Source organism: Chiloscyllium plagiosum, unplaced genomic scaffold, assembly GCF_037043375.1.
Source record: "Chiloscyllium plagiosum isolate Xiang-an unplaced genomic scaffold, Cpla_swu_hap1 HiC_scaffold_10, whole genome shotgun sequence".
NCBI classification, from domain to species: Eukaryota; Metazoa; Chordata; class Chondrichthyes; order Orectolobiformes; family Hemiscylliidae; genus Chiloscyllium; species Chiloscyllium plagiosum.
The window spans coordinates 75,493,377-75,510,949 of NW_028270148.1; the positions used below are offsets into that span (position 1 = coordinate 75,493,377).

The 17,573-nt window shown below is 41.2% G+C and overlaps 1 protein-coding gene across 3 annotated transcripts in view; it reads left to right on the plus strand.

Annotated features, from left to right (window-relative positions):
• LOC122553185 (polyphosphatidylinositol phosphatase SYNJ2-like) overlaps positions 1 to 17,573 on the plus strand; it is a 244,735-nt gene that overhangs the window by 184,557 nt on the left and 42,605 nt on the right. For all 3 annotated transcript variants that reach the window (XR_015758472.1, XM_087991469.1, XM_087991468.1), the window contains exons 17-19: positions 2,143 to 2,299; positions 8,531 to 8,642; positions 15,315 to 15,533. Coding sequence is in view for 2 of the 3 variants with exons in the window: in XM_087991469.1 (XP_087847595.1) it covers positions 2,143 to 2,299; positions 8,531 to 8,642; positions 15,315 to 15,533 (488 nt within the window). In the remaining variant the exon portion in view is untranslated. The remainder of the gene's footprint in view (positions 1 to 2,142; positions 2,300 to 8,530; positions 8,643 to 15,314; positions 15,534 to 17,573) is intronic.

The following is a 17,573-nucleotide window of genomic DNA, read 5'->3' on the forward strand; positions in this document are numbered from 1 at the left end:
TCAAGTCTGCTGAAATTTTCTGTTGACAAAGCTGAATCACTGACAGTTGTACCTTGATGATAACTATTCAGTCTGAGTCCAAGCAACTTGGGTTTGAGTTGTTGCAAATGATCAGCTCGTAGTACTTAAAAAATATTAGCTTTTGAAAACTCTATTAGGTTCCCACTAGTGATTTCCGAGGAACCAGACTTTAGGAGAGAGGTTGTGATTTCAGGGGTGCCTTCTCGACTTACTGATTCTGGGTTTGAAAAACAGAATTCTAAAACCAGAGAAAGTTGATAGGCCACATTTAGCATAGACCCTAACCCCCTCAAAACACCCCTCAAAACCAGTTTTCTTGTACTCCAGTAGCTATATAATAAACCTAACTTGTTATTTCCTTGCTTTGCTCAGCTACTTCTGCGAAATCATTTGATTTCCAGAAAATTCCAGGTGCCTTACAATATACAATAAACGTTTGACATTAGAAATGGGAGGTGGGTGCCCACCCATGAACTGTTGAACCCATTTCCAAGAAATCACATGCTCCTGTTCAGTTCAGAAATTGTCCAAGTAATTCACGCTTACTTTGATGTTGTCCTTAAATTATATTCCCAATACAAACTCCTCTTGTCGTTGCATACCAGCTGTGCATTGTTAGAATGTTAATGAGACCCCCATTAATTTGGTAGTCGTTGGATTGTCGCAAGCATGCAATTGATAATGCCCTGTACTTGTGGGAAGCCAGTCAGGATGTAATATGACTACCAATCCATTCTTGCTATTGTAGAGGGAGTTAGTAAAGACTCACTTCCTGCCAAGCAACCCACCTGTAACACGCCTCCTATGTCTACACGCAACAACTTCGAGACCCTTGAAATAGCAACTTAGGTGAAGATTTTACTGGGTTCTGTGCTTTGGCTGATAGCCAGGAGAGTGTCAGGGCATGGATGGATAACAACAAGTGGGGAGTTGGCAAATCCAACACTTTGCCACCCCTATTGCATTTTAACAGTGTTGGGAAAGTTGGCGCTTCTGCCCATTAGCCAATTGAAAGCCTTAAATTGCTAATCTAGTGTCATTTAAGAATCCTCCAGTGCTGCTGGTTGGCATTTTGTGATATGGTGAGACAGCCTGGTAAATTACTAGTTTGAGAGATGAGTTACCCTGTGATGTGAACTCTATCCACCTGCCTTGGACACTAATCTTGTTATACCTCAGGCTAATAAAAGTCTAACAGTCTTAAATTTAACATTATTAATTCTGCTTACATCTACTGTCTTTTGTGGGAGAACATTCCACACCTCCAGTACTCTGTGCTTGGGCTTGATCTGAGGTTATGTCACCTTGTCCTGTCTCTCCATCAGAAAAGGTTTCTAATAACCTTTCAAAATCCTAAAAATGTCAACCAAGTCATCCTCTGGACTGTTGCAAATATAAACTGAAAATGTGTTGCTGGAAAAGCGCAGCAGGTCAGGCAGCATCCAAGGAACAGGAGAATCGACGTTTCGGACATAAGCCCGTCTTCAGCCCTTTCCAGCAACACATTTTCAGCTCTGATCTCCAGCATCTGCAGCCCTCACTTTCTCCTGTTACAAATATAAGCCTGAGTTATGAAATCTCTCCTCATATTCTAATCTTTGAACCCTGATGTTACCTTAGCGAATTTATGCTGCTCTCCTACAGAGTCAATGTATACTTTCTAAGGTGCTGTGCTCAGATTCATAGCCAGTTCTCTGAAAGTGGTTTATCTAGGGCTTTGTTTAATTAAGATAAGTCTTTTGCCTTTGGTAATCCAACCCTTTTATTATAAAGGCTAAAGTTCAATTAGCTTTTTTGATTATTTGTTCTTCCACTGTTTTTAGCTTCTTAGCATTTCAAAGTTATTTAATATCCACTGTTTTTGCTGCAACATCTGTCTTGAAATGTATCAGTGGCTTCCAGATTATTTCTTCATTCCAAAGATGTTTAAGTATGAATGAACTTTACATTCTGTGGGGAAAGTGTGCAATGCAATGAAACAGCTGAACAGTTATCAGCTTTTCTAATAAAATCCATTAGTTATGCTGAGAGAACTTCCTTGAATCATTCAAGAAGAATTATTTTTGAAAACTTTATTGTTTACAATGTTAATGTTTTTATTAATTTGCATTTTTAATTTAGATTTTCAAAGATTTCTTTGAAGGTACCATCAATTTTGCTCCAACATACAAATATGATGTGGGCACAGATGTTTATGACACCAGTGACAAATGCAGAACTCCTGCTTGGACAGATCGAGTGCTGTTGTGGAGAAAAAATTGGTCCTGTGATACATTTGGTATGATAAAATTGAAATATTAATCTAATATTTAAATAGATTAAATATTATCTAAATATTAATATTAAACTAAAATTGTTTAATATCTAAAGAAGTAACTGTTGTAATAGTCATATCTTTTAATGTTGTCATGATTTTTAAGCGACAAGGTAGTTGCCTTCAGAAGATAGAGCCAATTTACCTATGCAGGGAATCCTCACTGTTCATAGGAGGTACATTTCGGAAAATCTGATGAATAGTCAGATTTAGACACCAGATGAATAATGTAATTAAGGGGGTGGGCTATGTCAGGGCGAATTCTTTAAGTTGCCTTTGTTTGGATAATCAAGGACTTTTATTCTGTTAATTATTCATCTTCATGTACTGTACACAAAACATACAGGCTTTTAAACAGTTTTAAACATGTTTACTTTAATTCTTACCTTGGAAAAGTGACTGTTTGGCTTGCTGGGAGCAAGTGTTATTTCTGCATTTATGTCTTTTTACCTGTCATCTTCATTTAGAGGCCTGACAGTCCTGGTTTTTCCCAAGACTGGTTTGACTTGAGAAGGTTTAAGAGTTGTTACTCTTTTAAAGAAAATGTCTAGAATTGACTGTTTTGCTTCACACAACTTGGCATCGTAAATCTATTGATAACATGACAAGCTGTCATTAACAAACCGTGGTACTTTGGCTGATTGATCTGCCAGATGATCATGACTTCCAAGAATATTCAGGGCCTCATCATTGTGCCTGAAAGCATCTTACAGACCCTTTGTGATCAGGTCTTTTTCATGTTCTAGTGGTCCATTATCACCTGCATCATCTTAAGTCTCTTCACACAATGCTTGTGAATCCATCTCTACCAGGTCCGCATTACTGAGTGGCTTGGAATGGGACTTGAGTAAGTGTGCAACATCATTCTTTCCTCCCTCAAGGCCCACCTAATGTCCCAGATTTACTAACTCACTATGAATGGTGGTCAGTTCGTTGCCAACCTAGTAGTTCACTGCCGCTGGGAATGACTTCTTCCATTCACTGTTCATGTGATGAAGCAGAACTTTGTCCTATACAGTACCAGTGACGTTCACAGCATCCATGATGTTAAATTGCTTCCGGATGGCTTGGACAGATGGCATCCCTTCATCAGTTTTATTGTTGTGAGTCCAGAAAGTCTTACAGAGATGGTAGACTTTAAATCTCACTCTGATTCTCTCGTCCATTGGCTGTATGATGGATGCGATTTACAAAGGTAGGAACATGATTTGGGCATTTGGACAAAGGATCTCATAGTCCAAATTGTGAGCAATGGCATTGTCCAAAATGAGAAGAATCTTAAATGTCAAAATTTCCTTGGCAAAATAGTACTTCATCTTAGTACAAAGTAGTCCATGGACCAATCATGTAATAGCTGCCTTATTATCCATGCCTTATGGTGCAATTTGCAGGTGATGGGCAGACATGATTTTTTTAATTGTACGTGGGTTTTCACCATGACAAATGATCATAGGTTTCAGCTTCTTGTCACCTTTTGCAATGCTGCCTGGCAACAGAGTGAGATGTCTGTTCAGAGCCTTAAAACTAGAAGCACTTTTCTCATTAATAGCACTATAGGTCCTTGATAGCATTCATATCAGTATAGACTCATCTCATCTGCATGGGAAATTTGACGAACATCCTAGGACGGCATGGTGGCTCAGTGGTTAGCACTGCTGCCTCACAACACCAGGGTCCCAGGTTCGATTCCAGCCTCTGGCAACTGTCAGTGTGGAGTTTGCACATTCTCCCTGTGCCTGCGTGGATTTCCTCTGGGTGCTCCGGTTTCCTCCCACAATCCAAAGGTGTGGTGAATTGCCCATGGTAAATTTCCCATAGTGTTAGGTGCATTAGTCAGAGAGAAATGGGTCTGGGTGGATTACTCTTCAGAGGGACTGGTTGGGCGGAGGGCCTGTTTCCACACCGTAGGGAATCTAATCTTAATCAATTTCTAAACTTCTCCAGAAATGTATCAGCAGCATTGGTGTCAGTACTTGCAGCTTTCCCTGCACATATATCTTCTTAAAGCTGTATCAAGGCTGGAAAAGACTAAACCAGCCCTTGCCCTTACCAAAGATTTCTTCTTTCTCACAGAGATTTATAGTAGGGCTCCCTCCTTCATCTCTTTTGTTATTTTCATAAAGACTGATAACTTCTGCTGGGATAAAGACGAGGCTGATCGGCGTGTTGTTCTCATGAAGATTGTCATCACATCACTAATCTGTGTTATCATTGCATTGAATGAAACACAGCATGTTTGGCTTTCTCATTGATCTTGTTGCTCTTTCCCAGAATCAAATGGTTGGTGGCAGCAATCTAAGATGGTGAGCAATGTTGACAGTATGATTACTACTTCTGTTAATTAAGTCTAATTTCACATCATGAGTCACAATTTTACGCTGTCACTTATGTTGAGAAGATTCAACATTTACTCTAGTGATGCATTTTCCTGCCATGGTCACACGATACATGGATTAACATGATAAAATCAAAGAACAGTCTCACAGTAAACTTTCACTGAGAGTTATGAGCACAAATAGCATCAAAAAGGAACGCTGTGCAGAAGTTGCTGTGACATTGTATCATGCAAAAGGTGCTGGGAGCACTTGACAATATGCCAAAGTAGCAATGTAAGGAATAAACAGCTGAACAATTAGTGAAAATTGTTCCCTAAAATAATAGGAATGCATATGCAAAAAAATTTATATTGGTTCAACAAAATGCATCGACCTGCTGTTTATGAATTTTTTGAAAAATGTTTGATGTTATTAATGTAAATAATGAGCAATAACTTTCAATTATGTATATTTGACACTTTTGATGACTTATTAGTTGATCTTTGGTTTTACTGTTCACAGATTTAATTGAACTATATATGTATGCCAAATATTATGATTCTAGTTGTCATTACCATTGGACAAGTCAAATCCCAGAATGAAACCTGACTTGATAGATCAATTTTTAAAAAAAAAAATTGTTGGTCATTCACAGAAACACAGGCACATAAGCCTCCAGATTTTCTTTTAAAACAGAATATAGTTTTATTATAATAAAGCAAATCAAGCTATTGAAACATAGTATACAGTTGGAAAAACTTAAAAACACATGGCAAAACAAAATCTAGTGCATTCCCTAATACCATAGCTTCATAGTGAATCAGTTCTAGAGAAATTCTTATGTATCAAATCTTAAAGTTCGACTTAACAACTTCTTTCCACTTCTGTCCTGTGATCTGTGAATACTGTTAAGTGAATACTCACAAAACAAAAAACTTCAATTTTCTTAGTCTTTTGATAATCAGCCTATTATCGAAATCTGGCTTGGAAGTTTCATAAACTTACACTTTTAATTTAGGATAACTGTGCTTTCCCTGAATTATCCTATGCTTCTTTCTTGGAGAGAAACTATATTTACTTCTGATCCCAGTCAGGTGTCGTCCAGTACTGCGTCCTAAAAGCTTTCAGTCTCTGGGCTTTTCTAAGCTTAAAATCAATACTTCCTTGCCCTAAATCAGAGGCAAGCTTAGTCCTTTCAATGTTTACTATTGTAAACCCCTCAGTGTAAACAAACAATCAAAGTTTTTGATTTTATTTAGAACTCCTCATAAAAGTAAAGGTCCCTTAAACTTCCCAATATTGACTGGGAATCCCTTAGAGCAAGAGGCTTAAGACTGGGCTGCATTTATTAAGTGCATCGAAGAGGGTTTCTTAAAATAGTATCTGGATAGTTCAACTAGAGGAGGGGCCATACTGGACCTTGTACTGGCTAATAAAACTGGCCAGGTGACTGACCATTCAGTGGGAAAGCATTTTGGAAATGGTGATCACAACTTAAGCTTTAAGATAACTGTGAATTAGGGTAAGTCAGGACCCTGCGGGACGGTATCAAACTGGGAAAGGGCAAATTACTTTAGTATTGGGCAGGAGCTAGGGAGTGTTGATTGGGTGGAGCTGTAATCGGGCAAGTCCACATTTGACACGGGAGAGTTGTTTAAAGACGTACTGATCAGAGTTCAGGACCAGCATGTTCCAGTAAAGAGTATGAGGATGAGAAAGACAGTATGAGGATGGTAAGGTGAGGGACTCTTGGATAACAAGGGAAGCTCTGAATTTAATCAAAAGGATAAAAGAAGTTAACATTAGACAGTGCTCAGATAAAGAAAACAGGAAAGAACTCAAACAGGTAATTAGGAGAGCAAGAAGGGGCCATGAAATGACCTTGGCAAGGAGGGTTAAAGAGAATCCCAAGACATTCTATACATACATGAAAAACAAGAGGCTAATCAGAGAGAAGGTAGGACCGCTCAAGAATAAAGGAGGGAAATTATGCTTGGAGATAGGAGTTGTGGGTGAGATCCTAAATGAGTATTTTGCATCCATATTCATCCAGGAGAATGATATAGTGGATAGTGAGATTTGTGTGGAGCATGCTGATATGCTTGGGCATTTTGAAATCAAGAAGGAAGTGGTGTTGGGTCTCTTGAAGAGCATTAAGGTGGATAAGTCCCCAGGACCTGATCGTATCTACCCCAGGTTTTTGAGGGAGGCGAGAGAGGAGATTACTAGCGCCTCGATCAAGGTCTTTGTATCCTCTCTAGCCACTGGAGAGGTCCCAGATGACTGGTGAGTACCTAATGTTAATCCTCTGTTCAAGAAGGGAAACTATAATCTGGGGAGTCTCACAGCAGTGGTTGTGAAGTTATTAGAAATAACTCTTAGGGATAGGATTTACACACACTTGGAAAAGTGTGACCCGATTAGGGACAGTCAGCATGGCTTTGTGCAGGGCAGGTCATGTCGTAGTAACTTGATGAATTTTTCAACGAGGCGACAAAGGGCTCGGTGGGCTGCACGGTGGCACAGTGGTTAGCACTGCTGCCTCACAGCGCCAGAGACCCGGGTTCAATTCCCGCCTCAGGCGACTGACTGTGTGGAGTTTGCACGTTTTCCCCGTGTCTGCGTGGGTTTCCTCCGGGTGCTCCGGTTTCCTCCCACCATCCAAAGATGTGCAGGGTCAGGTGAATTGGCCATACTAAAATTGCCCGTAGTGTTAGGTAAGGGGTAAATGTAGGGGTATGGGTGGGTTTCGCTTCGGCGGGTCGGTGTGGACTTGTTGGGCCGAAGGGCCTGTTTCCACACTGTAATCTAATCTAAATCTAAAAAGGTGATCAATAAGGGTAGAGCAGTGGATGTTGTCTACCTGGATTTTAGTAAGGCTTTAACAAGGTCCCTCATGGGAGTCTCATCCAAAAGATTAACGTGCATGGGATCCAGGGTGACTTGGTTGCATGGATTTAGAATTGGCTTGCCCATGAAAGACAGAGGGTGGTGATGGAAGGGTGTTTTTTAGACTGGAGGTCCGTGACTAGTGATCTGCAGAGATCCTTACTGGGACCTCTGCTGTTTGTGATATATCCTAAATGACATCGATGAAAAGGTGGATGGTAGGTTAGTAAGTTTGCAGACGATACAAAGATCGGTGGAGTTGTGGACAGTGTAGAAGGTTGTAAAAGGATACAGCGGAATATAGATCAGTTGTAGATATGGGCAGAGAAATGGCATATGGAGTTTAATCCAGGTAAGTGTGAAGTGCTGCACTTTGGAAGATCATATTAGGGAAAAGTATACAGTTACTGTCAGGACCATGAACAGCATTGATGTGTTTAGTTTAATTTGGCATCATGTTCGGCACAATATCATGGACCAGATGATTTGTACTGTTCTATGGTTAGCCAATGTTCATATGATACTGATTTGAAATCCAAACTCTAAAAATATTAAAATCGCACAGTGTTTACATTAGCGCTGTGTTACGAAATAAATGTGTTTTTTCCCTTCTTTCTTTTCAGACTAAGTTCTTGCCACTCCTCTCCACACAGCTTCCACCTTAAGTAGTTGATTAGGCTGCTTGCGGATCAGTTACCGTTTCACGAGGAGTTGAATTTAATTTTCTGTCCATCTAATATCTATTTTCCTCATGACACTTCATGTAGGCAGATTTTGGAATAACTTATTTCTTTGCACAATCTTGCCTATCCTTGAAGGTGTAGTCATGACACATGTAAGAGCTCATCATTCAAAACTTCCCATAGGAAAACATAATGATATTCTATTGAAGAAATAAGGCTGTTAATTTACTCAAGATAAGTAACTTTAATTTTAAAGTAAATAAACAATGTGCAATCAACCATCAGTATTTTCGATTTCCTCTATTTAGGGATCGATTTAAGGGGATGTGAATATGAAGCTGGGACAGAAGAGAAGAAAATGTGGCCTCCTGCTGATTTGCTATATTATGGGAGAGCAGAGTTGAAAGCCTCTGACCATAAGTATGTGATTGTGATTGATACTGTATTCTGGATGTCAAAGAGAGTTTAGGCAGAATTGCAATTAGCAGAATTATTTTGTGAGAATTTCTCATTCACTGAAATGAATCTTTTGCAAGTGTTTCTTGCATTTTTATTTTAATTATTCAGAGGAGCTTGAGAAGTCAGTCTAAATTACAGTGTGACTTATTGCTTTTGCTTTTAGCTTTGGGCGGCACGGTGGCACAGTGGTTAGCACTGCTGCCTCAGCGCCAGAGACCCGGGTTCAATTCCCGCCTCAGGCGACTTACTGTGTGGAGTTTGCACGTTCTCGCCATGTCTACGTGGGTTTCCTCCGGGTGCTCCGGTTTCCTCCCACAGTCCAAAGATGTGCAGGTCAGGTGAATTGGCCATGCTAAATTGCCCGTAGTGTTAGGTAAGGGGTAAATGTATGGGTGGGTTGCGCTTCGGCGGGGCGGTGTGGACTTGTTGGGCCGAAGGGCCTGTTTCCACACTGTAAGTAATCTAATCTAATCTAATCTAATCTTTCTTTCGTGCTAACGAATGTGGGTAGACCTGGCGATGAGAATTCAGTGAATTTGACACTATACTGAATACCGAAAGGATAAATTTTGACAAAACTGTCAGTGTATTAAATGATGGTGAATTCTGAAACTCCTCTGCCTGTTTAATTTAGGACCTTTCATATGCAGCCCATGTTTCCCCACATTGGATTAAAAGAACCAATCTTGCTGCCATCTCTTGCTCAGTGTAGCATTGCTTGGTGTTCTTAGATGGTTCTTTGAGACAGAGAATTACTTTCTTCCTCAGATGAGTCCTGAGGTGACTAACTGCAATTACATGGGTTGGGGCTAAATCCACGCAATCATTGCTGATAGAGGTTAACTGGCTGCCAACCTTGATTGAACAGCAACAGCTCAAAACGATGGTGAAGCCAGCAGGGGTTTAGCCTTCTGGCATTACTTGATGGTGTGGACTGCAATGGCTGGAATTTGGCAATGAGGGTATTAACCACTCCAAACCACTCTACACCATCAAGGCAACAGCTGGCAATGTTCCTGTCCTGTGATAGAACAGCAGGTCTTCAAAGTAATCGAGCAGTGAAACTGAATAACTTCAGTCATCTGCAGGTGAGTGAGAATTGCATGTAACAAGCCACCTCAAAGTGAGCTTTCACTACTTAATAGGTGATTTCCAACTTCTTAGACCTTGCTGAGCTGCACAGTCCTGCTAGTGAGGTCTTGTGGTTAGCATCCGTGTCTCTGGCCCAGAGTCTCTTGCGTTTAGATTCCACCTCAGATCTTGATGGCCACGAAAGGTATCTCATAATGTGGCCAATATATCTGATACATTTACAGCAGGCATTAAGAGTGGAAGACCTGGTCAGTTGGAACAGTATGGCAGCTGCAGGCCAACAGCCTTCCCACGGTAAAAGACTCCGTGTGCAGGTTCCTGCCATCAGCAGAGCCCCTCCTCGTTGAGAGAGACAATGATGCAAAGTGCGGGACAATAAATTTTATTGCATTAATTTCCTGTTACTGTATCACATTTTCAGTCATGTACCTTTGTGGAAATTTGGACTAGAATAGAATACCCTATCATTTCAAATGCCATTTTTAATGGTTAAGTAATTCCATTTGAAAACAGATTTGGGTACACTGTAGTTGCGTTTGGCAGTCTTTAGGTGGCAGTGTAGCTCTATTAAATCCTCTGACACATCCTGTTTGTAGACAATCTAAAATCCAACATACAATACCTCGAGTCATAGAGCTATACAGCACAGAAACAGACCCTTCGGTCCAACTCATCCACACCTACCAGATATCCTAAACTGATTGAGTCCCGTTTGCCAGCATTTGGTCCATAACCCGATAAACCCTTCTCATTCATATACCCATCCTGAGGCCTTTTAAATGTTGTAATTGTACCCACCTCCATCACCTCCTCTGGCAGCTCATTTTTACACACACCATCCTCTGCGTGAAAAGGTTGCCCCTCAGGTCCCTTTTAATTTTTTCCTGTCTCACCTTAAACCTATGCCCTCTAGTTTTGGACTCCCCTATCCTGGAAAAAAGACCTTGGGTATTCACCTTATCTGTGCTCGTGATTTTATAATCCTCCATAAGGTCACACCTCAGCCTCCAATACTGCAGGGAGAAAATCCCCAGCTTATTCAGCCTCTCCCTCTAGCTCAAACCCTCCAATCCCGGCAACACGCTCATAAATTTCTCTGAACCTTTACTATAGCAGGGAGACCAGAATTAAATGGAGTATTCTAAAAGTGGCCTCACCAATGTCCTGTACAGCTGCAACATGACATCCCAAGTCCTATAATCAATGTACTGAACAATGAAGGTGAGCATATCAAATGCCGCCTTCACCATCTTGTTGACCTACTTTCAAGGAACTATGCACCTGCACCTATAGGTCTCTTTGTCCAGCAACACTCCCCAATGCCCTACCTTCACCGTATAAGTCCTGTCCTGCTTTGCCTTCCCAAAATGCAATAACTTCTATATGTCAATTAAATTGAGTTTGCTTTTTGAAAAAGTAGAAAGCATCTCTTTGCAGTGTATATATGACACAACACTATTGTACACTTAGCATAATGCACAAAAGCACATTTGTAACACATTCAATCATCAGCCCCACATATAAATTTCACTTTGCTTGATGTACATTTTTACCTCATCATTTTATCTTCAACAATTTTGCCTACCAAATTATAATTCACAGAAACATTTGGTACTTGATATCATTGTATACAAATTTTACTCCACTGCTTCAAGTGTTGCAAGTTGAGAGTGACTTGAAAAGTTTTGGTGTATTCTAGGCATTAGTGATGCCTAGTATACACCAGGCATTTCAGGAATCGCTAGAGTCAGGGAGGGTCCCAGAGGACTGGAAAATTGCTGACGTGACACCCCTGTTTGAAAAGGGAGTAAGGCAAAAGACAGTAAATTACAGGCAGATTAGCCTAATCTTGGTCATGGCTAAGATTTTGGAATCCATTGTGAAGGATGAGATTTCTGAATACTTGGAAGAGTATGGTAAAATAGGGCAAAGTCAGCATGGTTTCATCAAGGGGAGGTCATGTCTGACGAATCTGCTAAAGTTCTTAGAGGAAGTAACAAGCAGGGCAGATCAAGGAAAGTCAATGAATGTTATCTATCTGGACTACAAGAAAGCCTTTGACAAGGTGCCACACAGTAAGATCTTACTGAGTAACTTAAGGGCCCATAGTATTAGAAACAAGATAGAATCATGGCTGTCTGGCAGAAAGCAGAGAGTGGGGATAAAAGGGTCTTTCTCAACATGGCAACTGGTGACAAGTGGTGTTCCACAAGGATCAGTATTGGGACCACAACTTTTCACTTTATGTATTAACAATCTAGACGAAGGAACTGAGAGCCTTCTGGCTAAGTTTGCAGATGTTACAAAGAGAGACAGGTAGTGTTGGAGAGGTAGGGAGGCTGTAGAAGGATTTGGACAGGTTAGGAGAGTGGGCAAAGAGGTGGCAAATGCAGTACAAAGTGGGAAAGCGTGAGGTCCTGTACTTTGGTAAGAAGAATAGAGGCATAGACTATTTTCTAAGTGGGGAGAAAATTCAGAAGTCTGAAGTGCAAAGAGACTTGGGAGTTCTAGTCCAGTGTTCTTTCAAGGTAAACTCGCAGGTTGAGTCAGTAGTTAGGAAGGCAAATGCAATGTTGGCATTTATTTTGAGAGGACTTGAATACAAAAGCAGGGTGTACTTCTGAGGCACTGTATAAGGCTCTGGTTACACCACATTTGGAGTATTGTGCGCAATTTTGGGTCCCATATCACAGGAAGGATATACTGGCTCTGGAGCGTGATCAGAGAAGATTCACGAGAATAGTCCCATTAATGAAAAGCTTAACATATGAGGAATGTTTGAGGACTCTGGTCTATACTCGATGAAGTTTAGAAGGATGAGGGGGAATCTAATTCAAACTTACAGAATACTGAATGGCCTGGACAGAGTGGATGTTGAGAGGATGTTTCCATTGGTAGGAGAGACTAGGACCTGAGGGCACAGCCTTAGAGTAAAGGGAAGACCTTTTAGAATAGAGATAAGGAGAAACTTCTTCAGCCAGAGTGGTGAAACTATGCAATTCATTATAACAGAAGGCTATGGAGGCCAGGTCATTAAGCATATTAAAGATGGAGATAGATAGGTTTTTGATTGTCAAGAGGATCAAGGGCTACAGGAAGAAAGTGGGAGAATGGCTTATCAGCCATGATTGAATGTCGGAGCAGACCTGATTGGCTGAATGGCCTAATTTCTGCTCCTATGTTTTATGGTCTTAAATGAAGGGTTAGATCTTTGCTGAATTGTGTAGACTAAAGGGGATCTTTAAAAAGGACTGAGCTGGGATTTGATTCTGGGATTCCTAAGCGTCATTCTTTTTATCTAACTGTGGGATGTGGACATTTTTGGTTAAATGAGCCAGTTGCCCATCCCTAATTACCCTTTAGAAGGTGGCGGTTATCTTTTCCACTGTAACTATGAATGAAGGAATACACACAGTGCTAGGACTCCAGGACTTTGATCCAATGAAAATGACAGAATACTTATGTAGCTCCAACTTGGGATAGAGTGACTTACAGCTCGTGGTACTCAAATGCATCAATTGCCCTTGTACATAGAACATAGAACATTACAGCGCAGTACAGGTTAGTCGGCTCTCGATGTTGCGCTGACCTATGAAAACAATCTAAAGGCCATCTAGATTACACTATTCTATTTTCATCCGTTTAAATGCCCTTGAAGTTGGCAAGTCTACTACTGTTGCAAGCAGTGCACTCCATGCCCCTCCTAATCTCTGAGTAAAGAAACTACCTCTGACATCTGTCCTATATCTATCACCCTTCAATTTAAAGCTATTCCCCTCATACTAGCCATCACCATCCGAGGAACAAGGCTCTCATTGTCCACCCTATCTAACCCTCTGACTATCTACTATTAAGTAACCTCTCAACCTTCTTCTCTCTAATGATCTTGCAATTGGTAGTGATTACAGGTTTGGAAGATGCTGTCAACAGACCATTGGTGAATTCCTGCAGTCTGTCTTGTAGATGGTGCACACTGCTGCCAATGAGCATCAACTGTGGAGGGAATGAATGTTCAAGGTAGTATGGAGTGCCAATCCAATGGCTGTATTATCCTAAGACCATAAGGAAAAGGAACAGGAGTAAACCATTTGGTCCCTTGAGGAAGTGAGGACTGCAGATGCTGAAGACCAGAGTTGAAAAATGTGGTGCTGGAAAAACACAGCAGGCCAGGCAGCATCCGAGGAGCAGGAAAATTGACGTTTTGGGCATAAGCCTGAAGAAGGGCTTATGCCCAAAACGTCGATTCTCCTGCTCCTCGGATGCTGACTGGCCTGCTGTGTTTTTCCAGCACCACATTTTTCAACATTTGGTCCCTTGAGCCTGCCCTGCCATCGTATAGGATCATGGCTGATCTGGCAGTCTTCACATCCACTTTCCTACATTTTCTGTGCAATCCTTTATTCCCCTATTGATCAAGAATCTATCTATCTCAGCCTTAAATATACACAACAGCTCTTCCCCCACAGCTCTCCCGTTGACGAATTGTTCCAAAGACACTTAATCTTCTGAGTGAAGACATTCCTCCTCATCTCAGTCTTAAATTAGCATCCCTGTATCCTGAGACTTTGTCCTCTTATTCTAGACTCTGTCATAGGGGGAAACATCTTCTCAGCATTTACCCTGTCAAGTCCTTTAAGAATTCTGTATTACAATGAGGTAACCTCTCTTCTTTTAAATTCCAATGATTAGAGTCTCAACCTGTTTAACCTTTACGCATGAGACAATCCCTCAATTTGTCGTAGTGAACCTTTTCTGAACTGCTTCCAATGAAATATCTTCCCTTAAATAGAGACCGAAACTACTCCAGTACTCAGATGTGATCTCTCCAACACCTTGTGCATTGCATTAAGACTTCCCTATGGTTACACTCTAAACCTATTGAACTAAGGGCCACCATTCCATTAGCCTTTCTGATTAACTGTTGCACTTGTAAGCTAGCATTCTGTGTTTTGTGCACAAGTACCCACATCCCCATTCCCAGTCCTTTTGTGTTGTAGCTTTCTGCAGTTTTTTCTTCATTTAAAAAATACTCTTTTCTTTTGTTCTCCATTCCAAAGTGATCTTCATGTTTTTCTACATTATATTCCTTGTGACCACTTATTTAACCTATCACTATTTCTCTGTAAACTGTATCCCTCTCACAACTTGCCCTTCAACCCGACTTTTGTTGTTGAGCTTTTTGAATGTCATTGGTGCTGCACTCATCCAGGCAAGTGGGGAGTATTTCGTCAAATTCTTGACATGTGTCTTGTAGATGGTGAACAGGCTTTGGCGAACCAGTTGGATTTTCTGTCTTGTCAGCAGAATAAACTGAATAATTAATATGACTGTGACACTCAACAAAGTAATGATGTAACTTATTTTCAACATTTGAATCTCTGTCATGAGGCTGTGATTTTTAAAGTGCAGAAACCATTTTGAATGATATTTATATTTCACTGGTTATTGTTTACATTAGTGTTAATATGTTCACACCAGTTATGAAGTCAATGTTCCAGCTTGTGTAATTATACATTTTTCCTCTTCAAAAATCAAATATAGGCCTGTGTTAGCTGTCTTTGAAGTGAATATTCAGGAAGTGGATATTTTTGCACGTGAGCAAGTATTCCAGGAAATCACGTCTTCCCAGGGGCCATCGGATGCGACTGTCGTGATATGTCTTAAAGGACCAACCAATGGAGAAAGGGAAGCCTTTTCGGATAATCTAAGCAATGAAATAATTAATTGGCTCCAGAGTTATGGCAATATTTTGTTGGTAAGGTAAGAGCTAGTTTCCAGTAATAAACAGCCCTGAGAACAATTGTTCAATTTACCAGACTTTTATCTTTGTCTTCTATCAAAATGAAAAGAGCTTGGACAAACCTAATAATTAGCTTTCTATGCCATAACGATGGCATAGAAAGCTGTGGGCAATCATGGCTTTTTGTAGGCAGCATTGCCTTTAATTTTCTTCTTAGTTGCAGCGGGTCTCCAAGATCTGTGTGTAACAGCAACTTCTAGAACCACAGAAAATGGGGGAGATACTAAATGAATATTTTGCATCAGTATTTACTGTGGAAAAGGATATGGAAGATATAGACTGTAGGGAAATAGATGGTTACATCTCGCAAAATGTTCAGATTACAGAGGAGGAAGTGCTGGATGTTTTGAAACGGTTAAAAGTGGATAAATCCCTAGGACCTAATCAGGTGTACCCGAGAACTCTGTGGGAAGCTAGAGAAGTGATTGCTGGGCCTCTTGCTGAGATATTTGTATCATCGATAGTCACAGGTGAGGTGCTGGAAGACTGGTGGTTGGCAAACGTGGTGCCACTGTTTAAGAAGGGCGGTAAAGACAAGCCAGGGAACTATAGACCAGCGAGCCTGACCTCGGTGATGGGCAAGTTGTTGGAGGGAATCCTGAGGGACAGGATGTACATGTATTTGGAAAGGCAAGGACTGATTCTGGATAGTCAACATGGCTTTGTGCGTGGGAAATCATGTCTCACAAACTTGATTGAGTTTTTTGAAGAAGTAACAAAGAAGATTGATGAGGGCAGAGCAGTAGATGTGATCTATATGGACTTCAGTAAGGCGTTCGACAAGGTTCCCCATGGGAGACTGATTAGCAAAGTTAGATCTCATGGAATACAGGGAGAACTAGCCATTTGGATACAGAACTGGCTCAAAGGTAGAAGACAGAGGGTGTGGTGGAGGGTTATTTTTCAGACTGGAGGCCTGTGACCAGTGGAGTGCCACAAGGATCGGTGCTGGGACCTCCACTTTTTGTCATTTACATAAATGATTTGGATGTGAGCATAAGAGGTACAGTTAGTAAGTTTGCAGATGACACCAAAATTGGAGGTGTAGTGGATAGTGAAGAGGGTTACCTCAGATTACAACAGGATCTGGACCAGATGGGCCAATGGGCTGAGAAGTGGCAGATGGAGTTTAATTCAGATAAATGCGAGGTGCTGCATTTTGGGAATGCAAATCTTAGCAGGACTTATACACTTGCTGAACAAAGAGACCTTGGAGTGCAGGTTCATGGCTCCTTGAAAGTGGAGTTGCAGGTAGATAGGATAGTGAAGAAGGCGTTTGGTATGCTTTCCTTTATTGGTCAGAATATTGAGTACAGGAGTTGGGAGGTCATGTTGCGGCTGTACAGGACATTGGTTAGGCCACTGTTGGAATATTGCATGCAATTCTGGTCTCCTTCCTATCGGAAAGATGTTGTGAAACTTGAAAGGGTTCAGAAAAGATTTACAAGGATGTTGCCAGGGTTGGAGGATCTGAGCTACAGGGAGAGGCTGAAAAGGCTGGGGCTATTTTCCCTGGATCGTCAGAGGCTGAGGGGTGACCTTATAGAGGTTTACAAATTATGAGGGGTATGGATAGGATAAATAGACAAAGTCTTTTCCCTGGGGTCGGGGAGTCCAGAACTAGAGGGCATAGGTTTAGGGTGAAAGGGGAAAGATATAAAAGAGACCTAAGGGGCAACTTTTTCACGCAGAGGGTGGTATGTGTATGGAATGAGCTGCCAGAGGATGTGGTGGAGGCTGGTACAATTGCAACATTTAAGAGGCATTTGGATGGGTATATGAATAGGAAGGGTTTGGAGGGATATGGGCCAGGTGCTGGCAGGTGGGACTAGATTGGGTTGGGATATCTGGTCGGCATGGACGGGTTGGACCAAAGGGTCTGTTTCCATGCTGTACATCTCGATGACTCTAAGTCAGTGCTGTGATCACTATGTATGGAAACTCTGAGCAATTATGCACCCCCAACTGCATTTCTTTGATGGCTAGTAGCAAGCTAGTTT